We start from the raw sequence: 26386 nt of genomic DNA, 5'->3' as shown, positions 1-26386 counted from the left end.
CATTTATGTCACATGTTATACTCCCTGACGGTCTAGCTACAGAGCACACAGCAAATGGGAGTATACTGCTGTCCCAAAGAACAGCAAGTGATGTCACAGAGCCCACCTACACAAAAGTCTGGGTGCTCAAATAAATGTGGGAAATGTTGCTCTAGCTCCTAATCCACATCCTGCTAAGATCTCACACAGGACATGGCACATGGTAGTTGATCAATATTTGAATGACATGGAGTTAGCATGCTTATCTGAACATTTTTTCCTCTAGTAAAGGGGACCAGAGTGAAGCACATTCAGGAACTCTCTATTCTGATGAACATCAGCTCACTAAAGACTCTGCAGATTATTAGGACAACACACCAATGAAATTCACCTGTGCATGCTTAACTCTAACATGTCTAAAGTCGTGGTCAAGGCAGTAGTGTTACCATCCCGAATGTGGCAAAACTCCTGAGGATTAGTCACTATCCATCCTCTGTTCCATTAGTAAGACAGACTCAAGTGTGCTCAATTGAAGATTACATGTTCAGGCTCTCTTGCAGCTAGGTGCGACTATGTGACCAAGTGCAGGCCAATAAAGCACAAATGCAAGTGCCATTTGAACTTCGAGGAAGGCTGCAGAAATGGAGGGGGTCACCTCTCAACTGAGAAGGCTCCTTTCTTCTCACTAATTCCCTTTTGCTGCACATGTGGGCTGCAGACATGAGAACCCAAACTAAACTGGCCCTGAGTGACCTTGAAAAGGGAAGCCACAGGACTAGGACAGTGGGACAGAAAGATAGGAATCTGGGCTCCCGATCACAGTGGGAAACCATGGAGGGCCTAACTGAATTTCTCTGCCATGAATGTTCCATCTTAAGTCATTGCTGTTTTAAATTTTCCTGTTATAAATAGTCAAAACTAATCCTAACTGATACATCAAACAAATGGGGCTCCTTGGAACACATTTTTAGGAATCCCTGACCTTACAGCTTCCCAGACTTCTCAGTACTACTTACTGAGTACTTTTTGAAAAATTATCTTTTAAAAAGAAAAGGAGGCACTGCTTTAATTTAGATATAAAAAAATCGTGACGTAATTCACTATTCCTCAACAATGCTGAACACCCACTTACCTAAATGCCTACTTTCCTTGTGGGGCTTTAGTGGATTATACTAACCATTTCCCAATAAAGAGCAGAAAGCCAAATATTAGGAAGCGGAAACTGCCGGATGAATTCCATCCTTGCATGTGCACCTCCCTTACCATACCACTTAGCGAATGAAAACGTACCTGACTTCCCATCTTGACTCTTCCTTGTGGCCTCTCTTTAAACAGCCAATTATAAAGAAATTTATTTGTTTAGGCTTATTCCTCAGGGAAATCCAGAAATTAAATCACTTCGCCAACAAGGCCAGGAAAACAAATCATTTGTGTTGTGGCTGAGCCATAAGGCTCACATCATAAACACAAGCAGAGGCTGCACAGCTTTGCTCTCACAAAGCCATTTGGGAGAAGATTTTTATGGCAGCAGCTGAAATGTTTCTACCAAAACAACACCTACACTTCGCTAGAGTTATTTTCAGAGGGGAAGGTTTCCCCTACTGCTGCTTAAATCATCGCAATGTTTAGTTAAAAGCGTAGGTTCGCCTGAGTCTGGGGCTGCAGCCCCAAGGGGGGAACCTTAGCTGCCGCTTCCTGGCTGGGTGACCTAGGGCAGCCGTCTGAACCTCGCTGAGCTCAGGTCCTCAGCAGGAACCTGAGCACTCGTGAGAGTTGCCCAGGGAACTGTTAAGATATGCTTAGCACAGTGGCTACATAATGAGAGTTCCAAAAATTGGGGCTGTCTTCTCTCATCGTATTTGGTTTTAAATGCCTTGAATAGCTTAAGGAATAAAGATATAAGGACCTAGGGGAGCCATATTTAAAGATACTGTATCAACATTACTGTAAAAGTGTACCTGTGGTAAGAGTGTACGTGGAGAAGCCACAGAACACGGTTTACCCACAGACCATTTACATAGCGCTTCCTGGACCTCCTAGGACAGAGTCACAGCAAGGAAGTCAGTTCAAACCCTGAATAGCTAAGGGTGCCTGGATGGCTCAGTTGGTTAAGCATCTGCCTTGGGCTCAGGCCATGATCCTGGGGATCAGGGATGGAGCCCAGCATCAAGCAGAGTATCAAGCTCCGTGCTCAGCAGGGAGTCTGCTTCTCCCTCTCCCTCTGCTCTTCCCCCCTGCTTGTGCTCTTACACAGTCTCTTGCTCTCAAATTTTTAAAACCTTTAAAAAAAAAAAAAAAAAACAACTGGGCAGCCCGGGTGGCTCAGCGGTTTAGCGCCACCTTCCCCCCAGGGTGTGATCCTAGAGTCCTGGGATCGAGTCCCAAGTCGGGCTCCCTGCATGGAGCCTGCTTCTGTCTCTGCCTGTGTCTCTGCCTCTCTCCTTCTCTGTGCCTCTCATGAATGAATAAATAAAATCTTAAAAAAAAGGGATCCCTGGGTGGCGCAGCGGTTTGGCGCCTGCCTTTGGCTCAGGGCGCGATCCTGGAGACCCGGGATCGAATCCCATATCGGGCTCCCGGTGCATGGAGCCTGCTTCTCCCTCTGCCTGTGTCTCTGCCTCTCTCTCTCTCTCTGTGTGACTATCATAAATAAATAAATTAAAAAAAAAAAAAAAAAAAAGAAGTGCATAGATAAAATCCATGCATTTAAAAAAAAAAAAAAATCTTAAAAAAAAAAAACATGAATAGCTAAACTAGACAACACAGTCCATTTACTGGCTACATTTAACCTATTAATAATGATAAATATTGTTGAGCATCTCCCAGGTACTGGACACCCAGCAACCCACTTCTTTTTTTTTTTTTTTAAGATTTTATTTATTTATTCATTCATGAGAGACACAGAGAGAGAGGCAGAGACACAGGCAGAGGGAGAAGCAGGCTCCATGCAGGGAGCCCGACGTGGGACTGGATCCCGGGTCTCCAGGATCACACCCTGGGCCGAAGGTGGCGCTAAACCGCTGAGCCACCCGGGCTGCCCAGCAACCCACTTTTCATGGAGTAACTGTCTTTCACATTTATACACCAGGAGAAGAACCACAGACACTGTGATAACGAGACCCCAATTTAGGACGAAACAACTGAGTTCAATGCTGCTGCCAACCCTGCAGGCAGAATGCAGGTAACTGCCCTCAGCTGAAGAAAGTTTTTCCACCTAAGATCAAGTTCCCACCCTGCAGCTGCCTTCAGTGGCCGACATCAGTGCATAAAGGCCCAACCAGCTTTAAAGCTCCCTCGGGGTTTGACTAAGGCTTCTGTTAAGACGGCCTTGCAGCTCAACTCCCCGCCCCCCCCCCATCCTCCCTTTCCCCTTCTTAGGTGTTGATCTTAAGAGAAGGCATGGGGCCTGTAATTACTTTGATTCAGATGAAAACAGTGAGTCTCAGAGAGTTGAGAGGCTTGCCCACAGTCACACAGCCAATGATCGCAAAGGCTGGGATTGGAACCCAGTCATTCTGATGCCAGAGCCTAGGTTCTAAATCACTCTGCTCTACGGCTCATTCGAGTTTGCACTTTCATGTCCCATAAAATAAGCTACTCAGGTTGGCTGCTGTCCTCACAGTAGACTGCAAGAAGCAAATTAGGATGAGAGAGAGTTGCGGGAGAAGGCAACTTTAATAAACTTAGGAAAGACAACCAGGAAACAGAAACCAAGGACTGGTTACAGAATGACAGAATGGCTAAGGGGCCACAGAGGGGGCACAGAGGGTCCACGGAGGGGCCAGGGAGCAGCAACTGTGAACTGCTAACTTGTGTAGGTCAAAAGGATGTGGAAGGAAGCAGGGTTTTTAGAGCCCAGAGATTTGGGCCAACTGGTAAGATTAGAACAGCTGCCCAGGCTGTTCAGGTGGGGGCAGGTGGAGGCAGAAGCTATGAAGGAGACACAGCTGTTTCTGGAGTTACCAAAGAAACACAGAGAAACAGGGACCTCCCTTTGGTCACCAGACAGCCAGGAAGCCCAGGGAACTATGTAGTTCCCTCGAACATGGAGCAGAACCAGAGATGGTCCAGGAGTGCATCTAAAAGCAAGTCTGGAGGTGAAAAGGATTGGAGGGCCCAAGTCCTGACCTTGCTGGCTTTGCCTTCCCCTGAGCGTCCTGGAAATGGAGAACACCACTTATGACAATGAGCAGAATTTCTCTGAGGAGGCGTTAGAGGAAGAAAGTGTGATTCTCACATTGGTTCCAGTTAATGAAGAACTTAATGAAGAACAAATGGAACCAAGTGTTTCTTCAACTTCAGAAGTCAGTCTGAAGATGCCTGGGTCAAACGATAAAGTTTGTCATTCTCATATAAGTGAACGATTCAAGTTTTGTCCAAAACATAGTTGTTGTTGTAGTACACCAGCCCCTCCTTTGCCAGCCAGTTTGCCTCCTGTTAATAAAGTACGTTGGGACATTTTGCGGAACTGGTGCCAACAACTGAATTTGAGTACCCATGGCCGGAAAATAGAGGTTTATCTGAGGCTCCAGAAACATGCTTACTCTGAAACAAACCAGGAGTGTGACAATGTAAAGACTATCCCTGAAACACCACCAGAGGCTAAATCGGAGTCATGTTCGGCAAAATGCAAGATGGTGGCCAAGATTTGGAAAAGTTGTAAGAGTGAGAGAGGCAGGGGGATTAATACAGTCAAAGTGGTAACTTCGGCACAAGAAGGCATGTTGGCAGCATGGTCAAGAATTGCTGCAAGAGCCAGTCAATCCAAGTCTGTGAATTCACGTTCCATTCCTGCTTCTGTTGAGACCTTTCTGCTGCAAGCCTCTGGTGTCAGGTGGTGTGTGGTCCACGGCAGACCTCTCCTTGCAGACACACAAGGTTGGGTTCGCCTGCAGTTTCATGCAGGTCAGGCCTGGGTGCCTGACACTCCCAGAAGGATGATCTCTCTCTTCCTGTTACCTGCCTGCACTTTCCCATCTCCAGGCATAGAAGATAATATGTTATGCCCTGAATGTGCTAAAAGAAATAAGAAGATGATGAAAAGATTAATTGCACTGGGGAAGGAAAGGCGACCTCGTTCGAACACATCAACACCATTCCCTTTGAATGGGCCATATCTTGATACAGAAAAAATGGTCGAGAGCCCAGAGCCACCCCTGAATTGCATCCCAGTGTTTGCTGCGCTCTGTCCTAGCCAGCCTCAGCATCGCTTGATAACCTTGAGTATGGATGTGAATGTCTGGATTCTGTACTTGAGGCTTGCCAAGAAGTGACTGCTACTCCTGCTTCAAGTACTTAGTCCTATAGAGTATAACTTAGTTCTGTTTTAATAGATTTTTGAAAGTTTTAGGTTTTCAGAAAAATTGAACAGAAAGTGCAGAGCTCTGAAATAACTGATCCAACTCCTTCCCCTACTATCAGCAGTCTGCACCAGAGTGGTGCAGTTGTTGAACCTACATCGACTTACCATTATCACCCAAAGCCCATAGTTTACAACAGGGTTCACTTTGGGACTCCTGGGTGGCTCAGCAGTTGAGCATCCTGCCTTTGGCTCAGGGCATGGTCCCAGGGTCCCAGGATCGAGTCCCACATTGGGCTCCCTGCATGAAGCCTGCTTCTCCCTCTGCCTGTGTCTCTGCCTCTCTCTCTGTGTCTCTCAGGAGTAAATAAATTAAATCTTAAAAAAAAAAAACACACACACACACAAACAGGGTTCACTTTGGTGTTGAACAGTCTATGGGCTTTGACAAGTATATATATTTTTTAATTTATTTTTTGTTGATGTTCAATTTGCCAACATATAGAATAACACCTAGTGCTCATCCCATCAAGTGCTCCCCTCAGTGCCTGTCACCCCTTTGACAAGTATATAATGACATCTATTCCACCATTATAGTGTCCTCAAAATAGCTTCCCTGCTCTAAAATTTTCATGTTCCGTCTGTTCAACATTCTTCCCTCCAACTCCTTACCACTCCATAGCTTCGCCCTTTCTAGAGTGTCATACATTTGGACTCAAATGGTAGCCTTTTCAGACTGGCTGATTTCACAGCAATATGCGTTTAAGATTACTCTTTTTCATGGATTAATATCCCACTTCTTAGTGCTGAATAGTCCATTTGTCTGCATGCACCTTAGTTTGCTTATTCATTCCCATATTAAGTCATCCAGGCTGCTTCCACCTTTTGGCAATTATGAATAAAGTTGCTACAGGGATGCCTGGGTGGCTCAGTGGTTGAGCATCTGCCTTTGGCTCAGGTCATGATCCCAGGGTCCTGGGATTGAGTTCCGCATCAGGCTCCCCATGGGGATCCTGCTTCTCCCACTGCCTGTGTCTCTCCCTTTCTATGTGTGTCTCTCATGAATAAACAAAATCTTTAAAACAATAAATAAATAAATAAATAAATAAATAAATAAATAAATACATACATACATACATACATACATACATACATGTAAGTCTGCATTTAGGCAACCCGGAGATACAGCTGATCAACTGGCAACAAGGAGCAGAGAGAAACACTATGAAAATAAAATGCAAGAATTAAGGTCGATCTGTCAAAACCTAGTTTAAAAGCACAGTGTCCTGCACCCTCAGCAGCCCCCAAGCAAACGATAACAATAATGACCTGCCTGTGTGGCCCTTTACAAGCCATGTCACTTTATTACTGCACAGTTCAATCACTGTGGCCTGAAAGAATGAGGTGGAGACATTTTGATGACTCTGTTTAGTAAACCAGGGAAATATATATAATATTCTGAAAGTATTTCCATCATAAAAATAGCAAATTTACTGGACAGCGTTTAAATGGATAGAATTTCACAATCAAGATTTTACTTATGTAGAACAAATTGTTACCCACCACTGTGAGCTAAATTAGGTGTTAATGTAGCTCCTATTCTGCAAGGCTAGATACGCCTTCACTATTTTATCTACTGTTTGACAAAGTAGGAGCTAGAACACAAATTCTTTTCTCTCTTCTCAAAAGTCCTCTGCTGACTCCTCTGATGCAACAGAAATTCTCAGGGGAAGGGAAGAGGGGTAGAGGAGAGAAAAAATTCTGAAGATGAAAACACACTACCAAGAATCTTCAGCAGCAGATACTAACATTGGAGTGACACAACAACAATTGGCATGGCCCCCGTGAAAATTTATGAAGCATTCCATATTTTGCCTTTCTTGTCTAATGTTCACAGATGGGAAAACAATCTGATTAGTGAAATGATTTATCCAATCAAGGGCCCCTTCCCACTTCAAACTTTTCCTCCAAAAAAAAAAAAAAAGGTCCCCAGTGACAATATTCAGCAACCATTGTTTATTCACTTTGACCTTCCAAAGACCTCTAACATCTATTTTCAAAGTTATTTATATTCTAGTCTCTTCAGAAGGAATGTGATTTGTTCATATATAAAGGTTATGAATAAATTTCAGTCCCACCCAATCCCATTCTGCCTCACCACCAACCCTAAACAAAGCTACTCTGAGGTAATTAAAACCCAAACAGCTTGACAGAAGATTTAGGTTTGAGACTTGGTTTTGCTCTAGGAAGCTGTGTGGACTCACTGGTCAACAAACCTCTCTGGGCCTCTGTCTCCTCATTGCCAACTAATGTCCACAATCCTTGCAGCTCTGAAACGACTCCACAGAAAGATAATAAAAGTCCTGTGCAGAACCAAATGAACACTTTGTCACTTGACATGGCATGGACATCTGCTGGTGAGATTCCTTATCAAAATTAAAAAGTACAATCTGTGGCTATGGCATAGAGAAAAGAATCTGACCTCATTCCTTGCTCTCTGTTGACTGTGATCTCACCCAGCAATTCTCAAGCTGGGTTCTCAGGTAGTCTGGTTGCAAAAAGAGTCCAATTATTCTCCCTCCTGCATCTATGCCTTCTACCATTTACCCTTTGAGTGCCTTCTCACTCTGGGACCAGTCGTGTGACTTTTTTTGGGTCAACAAGATATTAACAAACATCAATCAAGCAATTACCTGAAAAGTGCACGCATTATTGGGCTTGTTCTCATTCTTGCTCCTTTGTCACAGCCAGGAGAACATGCTAGGTCTAGTATGCTTGAGGATGAGAGACAGAGGTAGCAGCGATGAGTCACCCCAGTCTCCCTAAAGCCATCCTTAGATCAGCTGACAGCCCTGAGCCCCCGACATGGGAGCAACCCCAGCTAAGATCAGAGGGGCTATCTGCCCAACCCATAGCTGATCACACACAGGTGAGCCCCCAGCCTGTAAGCTAAGTCTGTTTTTACTGTGTTCCACTGAGGTTTTATATTTTGTAGTTCCTTGTTACACAACTTTATTGTGGCAGTAGAGGAGTGATGCACATTCCTTGGAGTATCAGCCAGACTATAACAACTATTTCTAGAACAAAGGTTCTTAGTGGTAAAACAAGTGTGGGGTACACTGCATACCTTAACTTTATATTAGAGGTTCACAACACACATTAATGTTTTTAAGGCCCTAAGACGTCCCACAGTTAATAAACGTATATAACTTTGTCTAATTCATGTTTCCCCCAATGTATTTTGCTGTAGACTGCCAACTATGATGCGCTAAAAAAAAAAAATATCCTCCAGTCTTAGATCCCACGCCTGTGTTGGGCTCCTATCCCACCTTCTTGCTCTTTAGGCCATGTATTTTTATCGTCTCTTCCAAGCCAGTTAAAGAACATTTCCAAAATAAACAAAATCAACAGGACAAAAACCTAAAGGTAATTAGGTTTTATTCATGAAATCTTTTATTAAAATCATGAAAGCTTTTATTGTTTATATCCAAAGTCCAATGAGAAATGAAGAAGAATGTTCCAAAAATATCTGAAACCCATAGACAGCCTTAGTTTAATATCAACTTTCCCATGATTAAAACCGTAATAAGAGCTTAAGGCTGACTTGCCATTGAACATTCTTCAGAGGCTCCCCATTGCCATCTTCTTATCATAGTTCATAGGCCTGTGATAATCAGGGCCGTGATTCCCTCTTCTTCTACCCTTCCTCCCCTCTATCTCCTTCCTTTCTTACCCCTACACTCTTGGGTATACATAGTATCCATGAACTACTTTCAATTCCATCACATGGGCCAAGAGCTAGAGCTCTGAAAGTTTCCAGAGTTTGGCGCCATTTAATGTGAACTTGAAGTATGCAGCTTCAAAATAATACAACAGCAATAATATGGTCTCACATTAGTTTGAATCAATGTTAAATCCATGCAAAACTCTCCATTCTTGGAGAGTTGTCCCTTGGAAGCTGTGGACCTAGGAAAGGCTAAACTGTTTACGGAGTGGCCACAGGGTGGCGCCACATTAGCTGATGAATGGAAATACCCACCATCTTTTGTCGGGATTATTCTTGAATTATGGAAGTTCTGAATATCAAACACTTCAGAAACACAACTCTCACATAAAATGTGACCTCTAGAACATGGAGTTTCTTCTGCTGGAAACTCCTCCTTACCCCTTCACCACACCCAAGCCCAAATACAGAGTTCATCCAGCTAACTTCAATTCATCCTTCATGCACCCATGGAGACAACACTTCTTCCTGGAAACTTTCCTCGAAAACCCCAAGAAGAGACTGTAAGACCATCCCACAATAGAATTTACCTGATTTTATATAAATGCCTATCACTTGGTCTATATTCCTTCATGAGAAAGATCCTAGATTATTCCACCTTAGATCCAGAGCCCAAAACAAAGCCTGGTTCATAGATGATCACTGAATATCGGATGGGCTCACGTGTGAAGAAATCAACAAGTAGGACGGGCCACTGAATACAAAAGACTGATTTTTGCTGTATAATCTCCCATCCTCTCTTCTGCCTGACATCAAGGAAAGATCATTACAAACACTAGGCTACAGCTGAGGAAAAAAGATAAAAAGAACTTTGATCACCATTATTAGCTGGATAAGACTGATCATTATGAATTCAGAATCAATGTAGATCCACATTTTTGGAAGTGAAGGCAACTGTCAAAAATATAAAAGATAAACAGAAAAAAAAAAGTAGGGTACAGTAGTGCCTTTCTCTTCCTAATCAGAGAAAATCTGAAGACACAACTTTGATTTTTTGGAGATAAACAGTTTAATTCTCTTACTGAACATGAAGGATTCACTCCAAGAGTTGTGCTATATGATGAATGTGACCTTTCCAATGTAGCAAAGATGTAGGAGAGCCTCTTTAGAGTTCCATGGGGTCAGATTTCCTGCTTCCCATCATAAAACTCACCCCTGAAATTTTTCTCATTCACTTTCACCTTGGACATCAAGTTCATGATCCTAGTTAGTCCATGAGGTGTCCTCTTTAATGGGGACAGAAATGGGTGCAAACACAGATAAGACACTTCGAAACCAAAAAAATAAAAAATAAAAAAACCCTTGTCTCTGATGTTTCTTCTCACCTGGCTTTTGATTCCACACCAAATACCCCCTATACCTCTGGCACTTTCAGGCAAAGCTTGGCAAATAGCTGTGCCACCGATTTCTGCCAACTGACACCATGTTACAGTCTCAGGGAATGTCACATGGATGATCTTTTGGCTGTGTGTGTCCTCTGGGCTTTCATTTTATTTGAACTTACTTTTGACTCCTTATAGACACTGTATTTGAAAACAAGGGATGTACAGTATTGTCATAACCTAGAAAAATCCAAAACAATTTCCATGGATTGTTTTAACCCAAATTTAAGCAAAGCCATAATCTGCTGCTCATGTTTTTCAATTTCCTTTGTGCTCTATTTCCCTACTGTCTGAACTCCCTTAAATGTAAATAAGAACATGGTCATTTAGTTGGTCATACTCAGCATCAAGAGTGGCAAAACAAACACCACAGTTGGGCAGCCTGAGTGGCTCAGTGGTTGAGCATCTGCCTTTGGCTCAGGTCATGATCCTGGGGTCCTGGGATCAAGTCATGCATCGGGCTCCCTGTGAGGAGCCAGCTTCTCCCTCTGTCTATGTCTCTGCCTCTCTCTCCATATCTCTCATGAACAAATAAATAAAATCTTTTTAAAAAAGAAAAAGAAAGAAACACCATAGTTGGTTCTCGCAAATCTTAACCTTAAAGATGTGGTAACAGCCCAGCTTCTGGGGGGCAGATTTGTCCTTTGGCATTTTGTTAAACTTCCAAGAATTCATTTCTGCTTCCTACAGCCTGTTTTCCTGTATGCATTCTTTTAAAAGACATCCGCATCCCCTGGTAAGAGATGAAAGTGATACCAAATAAAACAAAAAGTGAACTTCAGAGGGACTTTTCAGATAAATGCTCCCATATAAGGAGTAATTTCTTTACTTTGTTCTTCCTTCTCTCTCTTTAACCCCCCTAAATTAACTCATGGAAGGCTGTTTCTTCTTCTTCTTCTTCTTTTATATATTTACTCATGAGAGACAGAGAGAGAGAGAGGGGCAGAGACACAGGCAGAGGGAGAAGCAGGCTCCATGCAGGGAGCCCGACGTGGGACTTGATCCTGGGACTCCAAGATCACGCCCTGTGCCAAAGGCAGGCGCTAAACTGCTGAGCCACCCAGGGATCCCCTTCTTCTTCTTCTTTTTTTTTTTTTAACAACAAATGCCCACCAGGTAACCAAATCAAGATTCCTCTCACAGAAGGGAGCCCAGGCAGCTGCTTCCCAGAAACCACAAACCATCACCACCAGGAATCCCAGAAGACACAACTGAATCCACCCTGTGTTGCTTGCCAGTGCTGTTCCTTAATTGGCCATGAATACGATCAGCCCCAGCAATTTCTGCGCCCTGTATAGCATAATCTCCTAAAACATCAGCAGAGAGTTTAAGGGCCAAATTTTTAAATAGCATCCAATTAATAATTGTAGTAATAATGAAAGAAATGCCAAACTGCTATGTGAATTCTAAAGCCCAGAGTGGAAGCTCAGCTAAATGAAGCAAAACTGTTATTCTACGCCCCTCCCCCCTTCACAGGGGGGGATGTTCCATCTAGCAGGGGAGATTTCTGGAGCAAGACCATGTAAAATGTTAGGATTTCATATCTCAGGTTGTATGCACTTTTCCAGCATTTACTGAGCGTCAGTTGACCATCCCTGGATGAAAGGGATGAAAGATGAAAGATGAAAATTCTTGACAACTGGTCTCAAGAAAGACACAATTCTATTCAAAAACAGAAACTGCTGGGACGCCTGGGTGGCTCAGTGGTTGAGCGTCTGCCTTTGGCTCGGGTCATGATCCTGAGGTTCTGGGATCGAGTCCTGCATCAGGCTCACTGCAGGGAGCCTGCTTTTCCCTCCACCTATGTGTCTGCCTCTCTCTGTGTCTCTCATGAATAAATAAATAAAATCTTAAAAAAAAAAAAACAGAACCTGCTACCAGAATTTTTTACTCGCTTAATAAATGATTACTGAGTACGTGGCACTGTTACAGGTACTGAGAATGCCATGGTAAACAGTTATGGGACAGAAATCCCTACTCTCATGCAACTTTCATTCTGGAGGGGTAGACCCCAAAAAAGTACACAGTCTGGACATCAGGAAATATGGAAGGCCCCAGAGGAAAGAGGACGTAATTCACAGGAGGTGGTGACATTAAACAGGAGGGTAAAGGAAGGCCCCAGATGGCGAAGATTTGAAGAAGATAATAGAATAAGTCCCATGGAAACTGAGAACAGCTTTCCAGGTCAAAGGAGGACAGACAAAAGCCCTGGGATGGTGTGTCTAGCACGTGTGCGAAGCAGCTGGTGAGGGTGACCAGCATGGAGTGAACAAGGGAGCATAGTAACATGACGTCAGAGATAAAAAGGAAGGGATCATGCGAGCCCTTGAAGGCCCTGGTAAGGGCTGCAGCCTATGCTTCTAATGAGACAGGGAGCCACTGGTGGCTAGAGGCAGAACTACATGACCTGACTTCAATTAAGGGGATCACCTGGGGCACCTGGGGGGCTCGGAAGGTTAATCATCTGACTCTTGGTTAAGGCTCAGGTCATGATCTCAGGGTCGTGGGACTGAGCCTTGTGTCGGGCTCTGTGTGTAGCAGAGAGTCTGCTTAAAGATTCTCTCTCTCTCCCTCTCCCCCTACCCCTACCCCTCCCTCCACTTGCTTGCTCACTCTTTCTCTTTCTCTCAAAAATAAATAAAGAATTATTTTAAAAAGGAAATAAAAAGAGGCTCATTTGGGCTGCTGTCTTGAGAACAGACTGTAGGTGGGTAGGGACAGAAGCAAGGAGAGCAGCCCGACGTCTACGGCACAGTCCAGGTGACGGAGGACAGTGACTGCAGCAGCAGTAGTGATGAAGGTAACACAAACGGATTAAATTTCAGATAGGTCTTTGAATCCCGGACAGAATTTACGGGGGAACTGGGTTTCAGTATTTGAATGTAAAGGGCTTTTATTTTCTGAATTAAAATGCCCAAACTCCACATTTGTGTTCACTGTGTTTATTTAATCCAACAGGTTCTGATGATGTGCGAATTTACATCTCCAGCCTTTAGCTTTCAGTGGACCAACAATTATCTGCCACTGCTTCTAAGACACTTCACTCCTCTGGTCCACTCAGCCTAATAAGCATGACCATCTAGTCCCAGCCTCAGGATTGATGATCATGAAACTAGTCTTCCATTCACGCAGGGCCAGTGTCCCTTTGTTTCTTCCATTGGTGTCTTCCCCACTCTGAGTCCAGATTGGAAACTCTAACTCTGCTTCCTCTGACCCCATTCTCTGTACCTCCCTCCCTCCCTCTCAGTTCCCACTGCCACCTTTCTGCTGCTGACTCCTACAATATCCCAGACAGTCTTGCTGGCTCCAACTTCTCCCTCGCCCAAACCACCCAGCCAACTGTCATCAAGATAATACTCTGCAGCTACAGGTTTTAGGATGGGACTTCCCCTACCTCCAAGGGTCTCTCCCAATGACGACGGATCTCTCCATGGCCCTCCCTTCTCTGACCTCTCAGCCCTATCCTGCAGGTATTCACTACATCTAGAATATGAAAGCGTTTTTTTTTTTTAAGATTTTATTTATTTATTAGACAGAGAGAGAGAGAACACAAAAGCAGGAGGAGCACCAGGGAGAGAGAGAGGGAGAGGGAGAAGCAGGTTCCCTGCAAATGCAGGGCTCAATCCCAGGACCCCGGGATAATGACCTAAGCCAAAGAAAGACGCTTAACTGACTGAGCCACCCAGGTGCCCCTGAAACGGCGTTCTTCCTCATTCTCTCACTTTAAATTTTACATGTGGGGACTTCCCCAGCTTTCCCTCTTTTCTGTGCCATCTTTCTTAAATCTTCTCATTCATGAAGACTAGTTCAAATTCTGGCCTCTCTATAAAAACGCTCCTAACTACTCCAGCCCCAATCCAGGTCCTATTACAGCTCTTTTGTTAGGACCTCATGTCTTAGATACATGCCCTATCTCCTTGGTAGAGGTAAACTTCAAGGTCATACACCATGCTGTACTTGTTTTTACACCTCCATGGATATACATATATAGTGTTCGATACATATTTGCTGAATTAAATTATTTCAGTGAAATAAATTAACTGAGACAATATTCCCCTTATCTCAATCTCTGAAGATAAGGAATTGAAAACGCCTAGAATTCCAAGGATACAGAATCTTGGGAAAAAAGCATCTGTTATTTCTTACTCTGTTTCTCTCTGCCATTTTGATCGTTCAACTAACTTTTTCTTAGGTAGTGGAACAGACAGGAAGTTATGGCTGGGGTTATCTCATGGAGATTATGCTCATAGACACATCATATCCCAAGCTATAATCTAACCAATCTTTGACTTATAATCAAACAAGTTCCTGGCTTCACAGGAGAGTAAACAGGAATGGAATGAGCAGTTCTGGTCCTAGTCACAAAGTATGGCCATCACTGAGATCACTGGGTATAGAACTAGGGCCACATGATGGTAGAATCAAAAAGTGAATGAAGGTGGCATTTAATCTGGAATTTAGGGTCTATATCTGGGCAGGAATTCCTGCTAAATCTCAGGACACTACCACGTAGCCTCTACCAATCTGTTAAGGATAGGACTTCACGGACTTATAAATTGCCACTACAGGGGGCCATCCTTACAGTCCCCAAAACAGGCTACTCTCAACTTCTCTCACCAAGAGAAAGCTTCTCTCCCTTTAATCTTTACTTCTTCAAGGTCACCAGCTCCCATTTTTCTTTAAAATTTTATTTATTTATTCATGAGAGAGGCAGAGGGAGAAGCAGGCTCCCTGGGGGAAGCCTGATGCAAGACTCGATCCCAAGACTCCAGGATCATGACCTGAGCCAAAGGCAGACACTCAACTACTAAGCCACCCAGGTGCCTACCAGCTCCCATTTTAGTTCATGCCAACAAGTATTTGCCAAGACCTAACATGAGCCATGCACAGCCATTGCCACCCTGAGGAAGACAGACACATTTCTTTGCCTTCTGTAGTCTACCATGGGAGGCAGATGGTGATCAAGTAGCCACACAGGCATAAAATCACAAACTATGCTTAGTGCAATGAAGGAAACAGAGATGGAACAGGCAATGAGATTTAATCAAAAGGGTTCCATGCTCCCCTGAGGAAGTGATACTTGAGCTGAGACTGGAAGAGTAAGCTAAAAGCTAAATGACAGATGGAAGGAGAGAAGAGAGACTTCTTGTTATAGAAACATGAAAGGACATGGGGGCAGGAGAGAGAGCGGTGCCTGGAGTAACTTAAAAAAAAAAAAAAAAAACCACAAAAACAAAAAGTCAAAGCACGGAGAGAATGGCTCAAGAAGTTGGAAGGCAGAAGGTAGGTTACACAGAGCTTTGTGGAACATAGAAAGACATCTCTAGCCTCAGAGAAATGGGCAGACCCTGAGAGTTCCTTCAAACCCTCAGTGTCTAGATGTTCTCTACTCATCTGCCACTGCCTACTCTGACCACAGTTCCTTTGTGAAAACCGATCCCACCCCGGTCCCTCTAAGACAATCCCTACCTACTTAGGCTATGGCTTGGCCCTCTCAATCGCAGGTGACTGGACCACTAGCAACCAATATATGTGTTCCTTGGGAGCATCTGAACTTTGGAACCTTTGAACTTGGGAGCTCTGAAGACACAGACAATGCCACAGCCGACTGGTGATGAACACAGAACTAGAAGTTTCCATGTACAGTGAGGGCTGAAGGACATGTTGGTCATGTTGGTCATGTTGGCCATGTGAAAAAAAAATCTTTGTAAGTGTAAATTATCACCCTTCCCATTTACAGGTCAAGTCTATTGCCCTCTCAGGGAAGCTGGCCCTGTGACTGTTAGGACCAACAGAATGCTACGGGAACAGTCGTTGGGGATTTTTGAGGCCTGGCCTGAAGGGCACTGACAACTTCCACTTTTGCACATTTGTCATGCTCCCTCTTGAAGCCAGTCCCCCTGCTGTAAGTAGCCCAAGCCGGAAAGCAGGGGCTACAGGAAGAGAACTAAGGTGCTCCAGTTGGCATGTTGGCTGAACTCCCTCCTTAGAGCCAACACCCACTACCTACCCTGTGAGAGAGTCACCTTGAGTGCTCTAGCTCACATACGAGCCCCCAGTAACTGCAACCCCAGCCAACCACCATGCCACGCTCAGAGGAAGAACTGCTCAGGAGAGCCCACCCAGCCCTGGCGTCTGAGGGATACCAAACGGTGGTTGGTGTTTGAAGCCAGGAAGTTTGAGGGTAGCTGTTACAAAGCAAGAGATAACTGAAACAGAAATTGAGGAAGATAGCAAATAGGATTAGGAAAGAATAAAGCAGATACACATAGAAAAGCAGAGATGCAGCGCTGTGTGACAGGGAGTTCAAGCTCAATTCTGGGCCTTCCCTCCTGAGTGGAGGACTTTGTTCCTCACTCTGTAATTCACAAACCTCAGTTTATTGACAATAAAATTACCTTTAACACGACCAGCTTAAAGGCTTTCAGTCCACAAAGGTTTGCACTATAATGTCCATGTATTTTAGTCCCCATTTTGCTCATGCCTCTGTAAAGGAATTCTTGTTTATCAGCTTCCAACTTAGTAAGTGGCACTCAGAAATGCACTGTGTAGTACTGGTAAATCTTTACCAATTACCTGCCTTGGGGTATCAAATTACTGACCCCTAAAACTTTAGAGACTAGCATAATTGGAAGAAATAAAGTTCAAGCAATCTCTTACGGCCAAGGTATCAGATACATTCTATTGAACAGGTGATTGTGGAATACAGGTGCTAATATAATCATTAGTAACTGAAAGGGCAATCCTTCCTATTTCCAAGTAACCCATCATATTTCCATAATTTAAGTTATTCTAAAGCAATGCAAGGTAATTTCATAGTGATACACTTGGTGTAAGTACACACAAATCTGAGAAAAGGCACAGATTAATAGAAGATACCAATGGGTCTGTCTCCCTATTTTGAGACATTCATGAATTAAAAACACATAATGCTCAGAGTTTAGAACATGTGCTCCTTGAAGTATAGCAAGATTTTTTTTTTAAGATTGTATTTATTTATTCATGAGAAACACAGAGAGAGGCAGAGACATAGGCAGGGGGTGAGGCAGGCTCCCTCTGGGAGCCTGATGCAGGACTTGATCCCAGAATTCTGGGATCACGACCTGAGCCAAAGGCAGATGCTCAACCACTGAGCTACCCTGCTGCCCCTAGATTCTTAAAGATATTATCCTCGTTTTGTTCTGTCTTCATCCTTAATATTTTTAGAGTGTATGTGCTATGATGAGTTTTAAGGATTAGATGACTACTCTATCCCTTGGCCTCAGGTCCAGGCACTTCTCCAAAGGCCACCAGCATTTGGCCAAATAATCATATGCCTCACTGACAGTCCCAACCCACCAGGAAATTCCACACCTCCTTTCATACTATTCCTCCTCTTCTCCCTCTTCTCCCCCTGGTAAGCTCATTATCATCCTTCAAGACCCAGCTCAATGTCACTTGCTCTATGAAGCATTATCTGACACACACCAACCTCTCTGCTTTTCCTCAATCAACTTAACTACACCCTCATTTAGATTCACGTGATACTCTGTATATGCCTATAATATTTAAAATATTTATCATAATTATTTGTTTGAACTTCTATTTTCCCAACTACATTGTGATTTCCTTGAAAGCAGTGATGAAATACTATTCATTATTAACTCTATGGTGCTTAGCAAAGTGCCTGAATCACGAGAGGTTCTCTGTAAATATGTACAGAGTGAGTGCCTTCTGTCACTAGAGTGCCTTATTCTAAACAGCCTGAAATGCCTTTCACACCAGCTTTTTTTTTTCAAACTCTCAAAAAAAATGGATTATAACCCATTAGAGAGATGAGAAATACAAGGAATTAAGAGGAAAAGATGTACTTATCTAAAATTAGAATACAGAGAAAAATCTCTGAAATTTCCAGATGGACAGATCCTTTTCACTCTTCCGTTTCTTTGAATTACATCTTACTCCATCTTATAGAGTCAAACACATTACAATTAACTGCATACATGCTCATAATACGGTAGAACTTCTAAGTTTCAATTCACTCCTCAAACAGAGCTACCCATAGAGTAGACCAAAAAAAAATAAAGATGATTAATCACAACCTAAGGCACCCCTCCAAAAGCGTCTTCTCTAATAAGTACCCCTTCTTTTGTTAATGTATCCTACATGCTGAGTGTCCTTAGGGCTCAAGTACAATTTACACTTCATTATCTTATATCTTCATAACGTCTCTAGCTGTTTCATCTTACCCAAATCTGTCTAGAGAGCAAAGTCTTCAAAGATGGTGTCTCAGTCAGGGTCCTAGCGAGGAACAGATGGAATACTCACAGGAGACAAGTGATGGTGTGTAATAAGGGATTATTTACCAGCCACAGCAGGGTTTAGGGAAGACAACCAGGGAATATGAAGTGCCCAAGGCCTGAAGGGGCACAAGGACAAAGCTACAGGGACCCAGAAAAAGTACAGTAGCTCTAAGAGAGGGCTACCTGACTTACTGTGCCTCCCTGGAGGGGATCAATCATCTGCTGAGTGGCAAGAGAAGACCCAGAGGAGGAAGCCGACTGACCTCAGGGTCCTCCTCCCCCCAGTTCCCTGTCCCGTGAATGGGGCTGGAAGCCAGAGGGCAGGGAAGCCCATCCCCCAAGGCAACATGCGACACCCTTTCCAGGTGGGACAAGGGCAGGCTGCAGAGTGGATCTGGAGGCAGCAAACAGAGGAGAGCCCACACCCACAGAATCATCTGGGTACTTAATTCTCAGTCCCCACCTTCCTGAACTATGGCATTATTAGTCCAGAGAGAAAGAAGAAGAGTGAGCCAAGACGTGGTGGCTGATGGAATCACATGGTGTGCAGGAACATTCCACGTGCATCCATTTTCATGTCATTCTGAGCATGCAGGAGTCACCTCTCCACATTTTCTCAGCTCTCCATCCCCAACCACACCCAAGAGGCCTTGCTGCAGGAAGTGCCTAGGAGAAAGACCTCCAGGAAAAATCCTCCAACCATGACCAAAGAGTCAGGAAATAAGCAGAGCAGCTCCTCACCCCTCCAGCAGACTACTGTGAAGCACATTCTACAGTCTCCAGAAGACAGCACCCCAGTGGACAGGAGCCTCAGTTGCCCTGGGTGGAATCAGCCTGTCAGCACAGTCGACATGGGCTGCATTTCCTTCCTTATCTCAGTGCCCCACTGCCCTCGCGGGCACTTCCAGGGGCAACATCCAGAGTTAGCTACTTGCACTCCAGCCCTTGTCTCAGGCCAGCTCCAACCTCAGACCACGTGTGAGTAATAACCCATACATCTGACAATGGACCCATCATGAAGAACATGTACAAGTCACGTGCATGTGTCTGTGTGTGTGATACAATCCCTGCCTGCTTTTTCTCTGCACCAGAGTAAAAAGTCTATTGAACTTAAAGTAAAAAAGTGTGACTTCTAAGGCTCCAACTTGGCTTTGACCTTGTTCTGGGAAGCTCAGAAATAACGACCTCCCCAGGTCTCCATCTCATCTGTCAAAGGAACTCAGATAAAGACCTCTAGTTTCGGGATCCCTGGGTGGCGCAGCGGTTTAGCGCCTGCCTTTGGCTCAGGGCGCGATCCTGGAGACCCGGGATCGAATCCCACGTCGGGCTCCCGTGCATGGAGCCTGCTTCTCCCTCTGCCTATGTCTCTGCCTCTCTCTCTCTGTGTGTGTGTGTGTTACTATCATAAATAAATAAAAATTAAAAAAAAAAAAGACCTCTAGTTTCTTGCCCAACTCTCAAGTTTGCTAAAGATTTTTAGCAAAGAAAGGGATATAAATCCTGAGGCCCAGTCCTTGAACAGACACAAAATTCCCTTCTTTGGAGTATTTTCTTACACTTAGGGAATTCACAAAAAGCCAAAAGTACTTTTGCATCATCATAAAGAAAATAATTTTCAGAAATTAAGAATTTAACCTAACAACCAAATAGCTATTAGATATTATTTTAACCAAATTTTCTTGATCTGATAGCATACATGTATCATCAATTATTTCAAAACTCCCAAGTCTTGTATAAACATCTCTTGAGAGCTCCCTTAATCCATTGCAGGATATACTTATAAAAACACCAAGACTGGAAATTTCTTATAAATTAATACCTCAGGGGCACCTGGGTGGCTCAGTCAGTTAAGCATCTGCTTTCAGCTCAGGTCATGACCCTATCGAGCCCCAAGTAGGGCTCTCTGCACTGCCGTGAAATCTGCCTCTCCCTCTGCCTTTGCCCTGCACCCTCCCCTTGAGCTCTCTTTCTCCATTCTCTCTCTCTCAAAGAAATAAAAATATTTTTAAAAATTAAATTAAGTCGGGACGCCTTAATTTAAGGTGCTTCAGCGGTTAAGTGCCTGCCTTCAGCTCAGGGTGTGATCCTGGAGTCCCGGGATCGAGTCCCATATTGGGCTCCCTGCATGGACCCTGCTTTTCCTTTTGCCTCTGTGTGTGCGTGTGTGTGGATGTGTGTGTGTGTCTGTGTGTGTGTCTGTATCTCTCATGAATAAAAAATAAAATCTTAAAAAAAAAAAAAACTAAGTAATACCTCAGAAAATAGAGGCTAGCTTTGTAGACCTACTTCTGCTATGACTTCATTTGTCTCCTTGGGCAAATGATTTCACTTCCTCATCCCCCCCCCCCACACACACACACCCAGCAGCATCGCCAAGAGAGCTGAGCCTAGGGCATTCCATACACAATAATCAACTGATAAAGTTAAAGAATGGCAGTGAACTTCAGTTTTATTAAACAGAAGAGGAATAGGAGGGTTGTATTATCTATACCATCTTGACAATCTCTTCCTACCTGCACCTTCTCTCTTGAAATGAAACAGAATATAGTGACCTAAAGTTCTGCAGCTCCAAATAACTATAACCCCCTCTCTCGAAAGCTACTGCCTCTGCCCAGCATGGCCCTCCTAGAGCAGAGCTGACCTATTCACAGTGGTAGAAGCCACTGGATCCTGAACTTCCATAAATGGGTTCTTAAAAAAGAAAAAAAAACCCCGCAATTCAGTCCTGGACATGTACTGCCATGGAATGAATGAGGTCCATGTTCCTAGCCCTTATATTTAAAGTAATGGCAAAAATCATTCCAACCACCAGCCATGAGTAAAGACCACTCTGACAGGTGACCAAGACCACATCTCAGAACTATTTGGAAACGTATGACAAGCAAACAAAAAGCTTGTGGAAGGAAAGGGAGAGAGCAGAGGACATGGAAGGGTATTCAAAAGCTTTTTGACATGGTAAGAAGGTATTCAAAAGCTTTTTTACTTTTCTTTCTTGACTAGCATATTCGTAACAAATTGGAATAGTTGTTAGCATATCATAGCAAATATACTATTACATCTGTAATAAAATGAAAAAATCTGAAAGTAACCATGAGCCCCTTAGAAGGAAAATCTGAGACTATACAGGCTCTTGCTACTTTTTCTCTTAGGCACAAAGAATTCAAAATGTATACATACTGGAAACAGGAGAAGCAGGACAGGAGCCAAGAGTAAAGTTCTAATTTTGTATCTTTGTGGGCAAACTATCAAAAAAAATGGTTTCCTTCCAATTTCCTCTAACATGAAGAATGGTCAGCTGCTTCTCTATGATATTTCATCTGAGTTTCAAGGTCAAGACGGAGGAAGAAAGAAGAAAACGAGGCTATACAATGTAGTAACTAATTAAAAAGTTAGTTATTAAATTATCTTATAGCAGTTATAAATTTCAACAGTTATAAATACAAATTTGTTATTTCCGCTTAAATGACAAAATTGTTAGGAAATATTAAATTACCAAGAAGGAAAATATTTGATGACTTTGGAAAGGTTAGCATGAATAGCTATAATGGACCCAACTGTCTTCATTGGTTGTTCTAAAAGTTGGGTGCATAACAATTATCTGGGAAATTTTTAAAACTACTGAAGCCCACAACATACCCAAGGCTAGTTATAGCGACATTATCAGGGGCCAGACAACCAACAAGAGTATTTTGAAGCTGCCCAGGTGACATTGATATGTACAACACTTCGAGATCAAGTGGCCTACATTATGCTAAGTTAATGTTAATGTAACTTGAGGCCAAAGGTAGTGTCCTGAACTAGTGCTTAGCTTCTCAAAACCCTCCCTGACGTAGTCCTCACAGATAGCCCCTGGTACACAAAGCTTCATTCCACCCCCACCCCCACGCCTCACCTGCCGCCTGAGGCTGCCTCTCTATCCCTTCAAGCCTACCAAGGACTGGACACTGATGCCAGGTATAGGGCTTAAGAAACAAAGAACACCAGGAAGTGCAGTGACATTACAATTGTGTGTGGTGGGGAGAAATGTTGTCCACAGTGCCTTTCTTTGCAGTTAAGAATCACCCACTCGCAAAGAAAATTCACTGAGGGTAGGCCAAGCAATGCTATCAAAGCAGGCAGTTTCAGCCTCCTTTTCTGCTGGTCTTATTCAATCATTCATTCATTTACTCAAATATTTACTAGCCAGGTGGCTTATCCTAAGCTCACCCCAAGCTCACAGCTTATAGGGAAAACAGATCAGAAGTAACTGCCATTCAGTGTAATTAGGAAAGTGGAAGTAGTTATAGGCACAGTGATAAAATACACAGAGAATAATTACCTCTGGGGAAAGGGTTTTCCAGGCTATGGAAATTTTGCATAAGCAAAGGTTTTTCCAGGCCACGGAAATTTTGCATAAGCAAAGAGCCACAAAGATGAGACAGTACAATAACGGGAAGCTGTCTGCATATGGAAAATACATGCTAGGTATGAGGTCTGAGGTCAGAAATGTGAGGTCAGAAAGGGCAGAACAGCTAGGAGTTTGGGCCTTACCCCAGAGCCAGGTTTCTCAACAGTGGAGCTTACTGACATTCTGCACTGGATAATTCCTGATTTGGGGAAGGCCATCTGTGCATTGTGGGATGTTTGGCAGCATCCTTGGTTTCAATTCCCTAGACAACACCAGCACCTCACCCCCCTAATACAGGCACTAATGTCTCCAGACATTGTCAGATGTTCTTGGGAGAAAAGTCACCCCTCTTGGAACCACTGTCCTGGAGGCAGTCTAGACCTGTTGAGCAGACAAAGTCAGAATCTGATAGCAGGGTGGAGTGTGCAGTGGAGTGTTGAGGCATCACAGACCATCAACCCAGGACAAGAATCTGCATATCTGTGTGCATGCTTCCTACCACTTTCACAAGGGTATCAGGGAGTCTACATTCAACAATCAGCTCTAGTTTACTAATTTATACACTAGGCTTTCAAAGAAGAATCAGGTGAAGTTTTTTATTACACTATCTTTACAACATAATAATTTTCCAGGGTGCCTGGGTGGCTCAGTGGTTGAGCATCTGCCTTTGGTTCAGGTTGTGACCCCAGGGTCCTGGGATTGAATCCCACATCGGGCTCCCCACAGGGAGCCTGCTTCTCCCTCTGTCTATGTCTCTGCCTCTCTCTGTGTCTCTCATGAAGAAATAAATACAATCTTAAAAAAATAAAACAAATAATAAATTAATTTAAAAAATTAAAACTTCCCAAAGTTGGCCTCTAGTTGGTGGGATTCTGGTTAACTGCTCTTCTATTTCTCTTTTGCAGTATCTTCTACAATCTGAACAAATAAAAGAGCAACTACTTTTCTAGATACCTTCCTTAGGTATTCCTCTGTGAAAATAAAAGACCATATGCATGACACTCAGTTGCAAAGGCGGAAGCAATGATCCCACAATGTGCATACACACAATCTCTCTCCCACCCTTGCTCATTGTGCTTTCAATTATTACGGTATTATAAAATGCAGTTTTCCATGAACCCAAACATGCACAAGGGTATCTTTGCAGAACATTCCCTTTTGCATAGATCTTTTTTTTAAAATAAAGATTTTATTTATCCATTCATGAGAGACACAAAGAGAGGCAGAGACAAAGGCATAGGGAGAAGCAGGCTCCCTGCGGGGAACCCGATGCAGGACTCAATCCCAGGACCCAGGACTATGCCCTGAGCCGAAGGCAGATGCTCAACCACTGAGCCACCCAGGCATCCCTTGCATAGACCTTTTAAAGTAAAGCATGGTTTCAATTATTTACTGCTGTGTAACTAACCACTATAAAACTTGATGACAAAAAAGAACAATCGTGGATTATTTCTCAAAATTCACTGGGTTGGCTGGGCTCAGCTGGGCAGTTCTATTCCACATGTGTAGCTAAGGTCACTCAACAGGCTACATTCAGCTGGGAGCTCGACCAGGCTAGAACATCCAAGATGGCCTCTCATCCTTTGGGTCTTTCTCCACATGGCTGATCATTTAACAGTATAGTCTAAGCTTTTATAAAGAACCAAGGCTGGTTCCCTAGTAGCATTCCCAGAGGACAAGCCCTCATATGCCTCAAAGCCTCTGCTTTGCAACATGCTTGCTAATACCCCATTGACCAAAGCACATTACGGCCCAGTCTGGAGTCAATAATTGCAGCCAAATCTAGAGTCTAGACAAAGGCATAAGTGTTAGGAGGCAGAGTTCACTGGGGCCACCAAGGTAATAGTCTATCATAGTTGGAACAGGGTTTCCTTGTAAACCATGTCCTTTAACACATACCTTTTGAACTAAATAAACATCAACAGATTAAAACCCAGGAATTACAGATCTGAAACAGCCCATACCAACTTACAACTAAAGCTACCACACACTTTCATGCCTTAGGCCAGCTCTTAGTACACAAATAGAAATAATCAATCTCATATTTCCTAATGGAAAATGCATTACAGAAAAAAAAAATCCTATTTTTCCCTAAAGGACAGAAATATCAATGATGAAAGATTCCCTAATTCCCTCACTATTGTCTAGATACATTTGAAGATGGAAGATTTCATGATGAAAAGACATTCACCAAATTAAGACAAACTCATCCAAATCTACTCTCGATTCCCTTCTTTCCAATCTTGTCCAGTGAACATACCTCCTTTGAAGAGCTAAGTACAATCCTATCAAATTATGCTTCAAAGTTTTCATGCATTGAAGACTAAGAAAAATCACACACCAGTTCTCATATGTAAAATAATAATTTGCTTTAGTTTAATTAGAAGTTCACTTCAAAGTTATGTTTTAATGCATACTATGTATTATTTTATTATTTTACACATGGATTATGAAAATGTATTCTCTAGCAGGAAAAGTCATATCCATTACAATAACCCTATAGCAGAGAAATAGACACAACCCTCAGAGTAGCAGGCATGCCTTGGGAAATATTGAGTATCCATCTGAATGAGTATATCTTATGGGTGGGTGCCTTCAGATATGACCAATGAGGAGATCCTTCCTGGTTCCAATATCATAAATGAAGGATGCCCAGACCAGGGTGATCTAAGCCTGGGTTTGCTCCTAAATGAATCTGACACACAGGAAACAACGAGTTTTAAAACCTAATTTGCACCACTCATTCTTAAGAGAAATTTCAGAAGATGTGGAACTAGCAGAAAATCTGTTTAATAAAAATTACAAATAAAAAAAGTACTTGTAGGCCATTTTCAAATAGTTCTAATCAATATTTCTGGTGAATCGGGTACAAAAACAGTATCTAGCATTCCACTTGGCTCAATATATATCTGTCAAATGAATAAAACATAACCTACTGGGAAAATGGCCTTGGAAACTAGATCAATGGTTTTCCACAGGTTCTTGGTAAACAGAGGGAGGGCAGGAAATGTGGAGGAAGCGAGGAGCTGACTACTGCTTTATACCTTGAGCTTTCACATGTATAAAAGTCACTTCTGCTATTAAAAAAAAAAATCTACTGCTACTCATCTATCTCAATATCCTTGTTCTATGAACAAGAAAATAGAGACCTAGAACAATGAAATAACCCAACCAAGGCCAGACAGAAAGAATGGCAGGGTCACAACTAGACCTCAGGTCCAGAGAGAATACAGGCATATACGTCAGTCCTCAATATTTGCAAATTCACCAACT

At 43.1% G+C, this 26386-nt stretch overlaps 2 protein-coding genes across 3 annotated transcripts in view; one reads left to right on the top strand and one right to left on the bottom strand.

The window, feature by feature from the left end:
• PLCB4 (phospholipase C beta 4) overlaps positions 1-26386 on the bottom strand; it is a 420180-nt gene that overhangs the window by 324317 nt on the left and 69477 nt on the right. The gene's annotated exons all lie outside the window — the stretch shown is intronic.
• LOC129522469 (developmental pluripotency-associated protein 2-like) lies at positions 4143-5252 on the top strand. The gene has a single exon (XM_055344772.1). The coding sequence runs from the start codon at positions 4143-4145 to the stop codon at positions 5250-5252; it is 1110 nt and encodes a 369-aa protein (XP_055200747.1).

This window comes from Nyctereutes procyonoides, unplaced genomic scaffold, assembly GCF_905146905.1.
Source record: "Nyctereutes procyonoides isolate TBG_1078 unplaced genomic scaffold, NYPRO_anot_genome, whole genome shotgun sequence".
NCBI lineage: Eukaryota > Metazoa > Chordata > Mammalia > Carnivora > Canidae > Nyctereutes > Nyctereutes procyonoides.
The sequence above is the reverse complement of the archived record's forward strand: the minus strand, read 5'-3'. Positions and strand labels throughout refer to the sequence as shown.

Coding starts and splice junctions, on each gene's coding strand:
- LOC129522469 (XM_055344772.1), top strand. CDS start 4,143: ATGGAGAACACCACTTATGACAATGAGCAGAATTTCTCTGAGGAGGCG.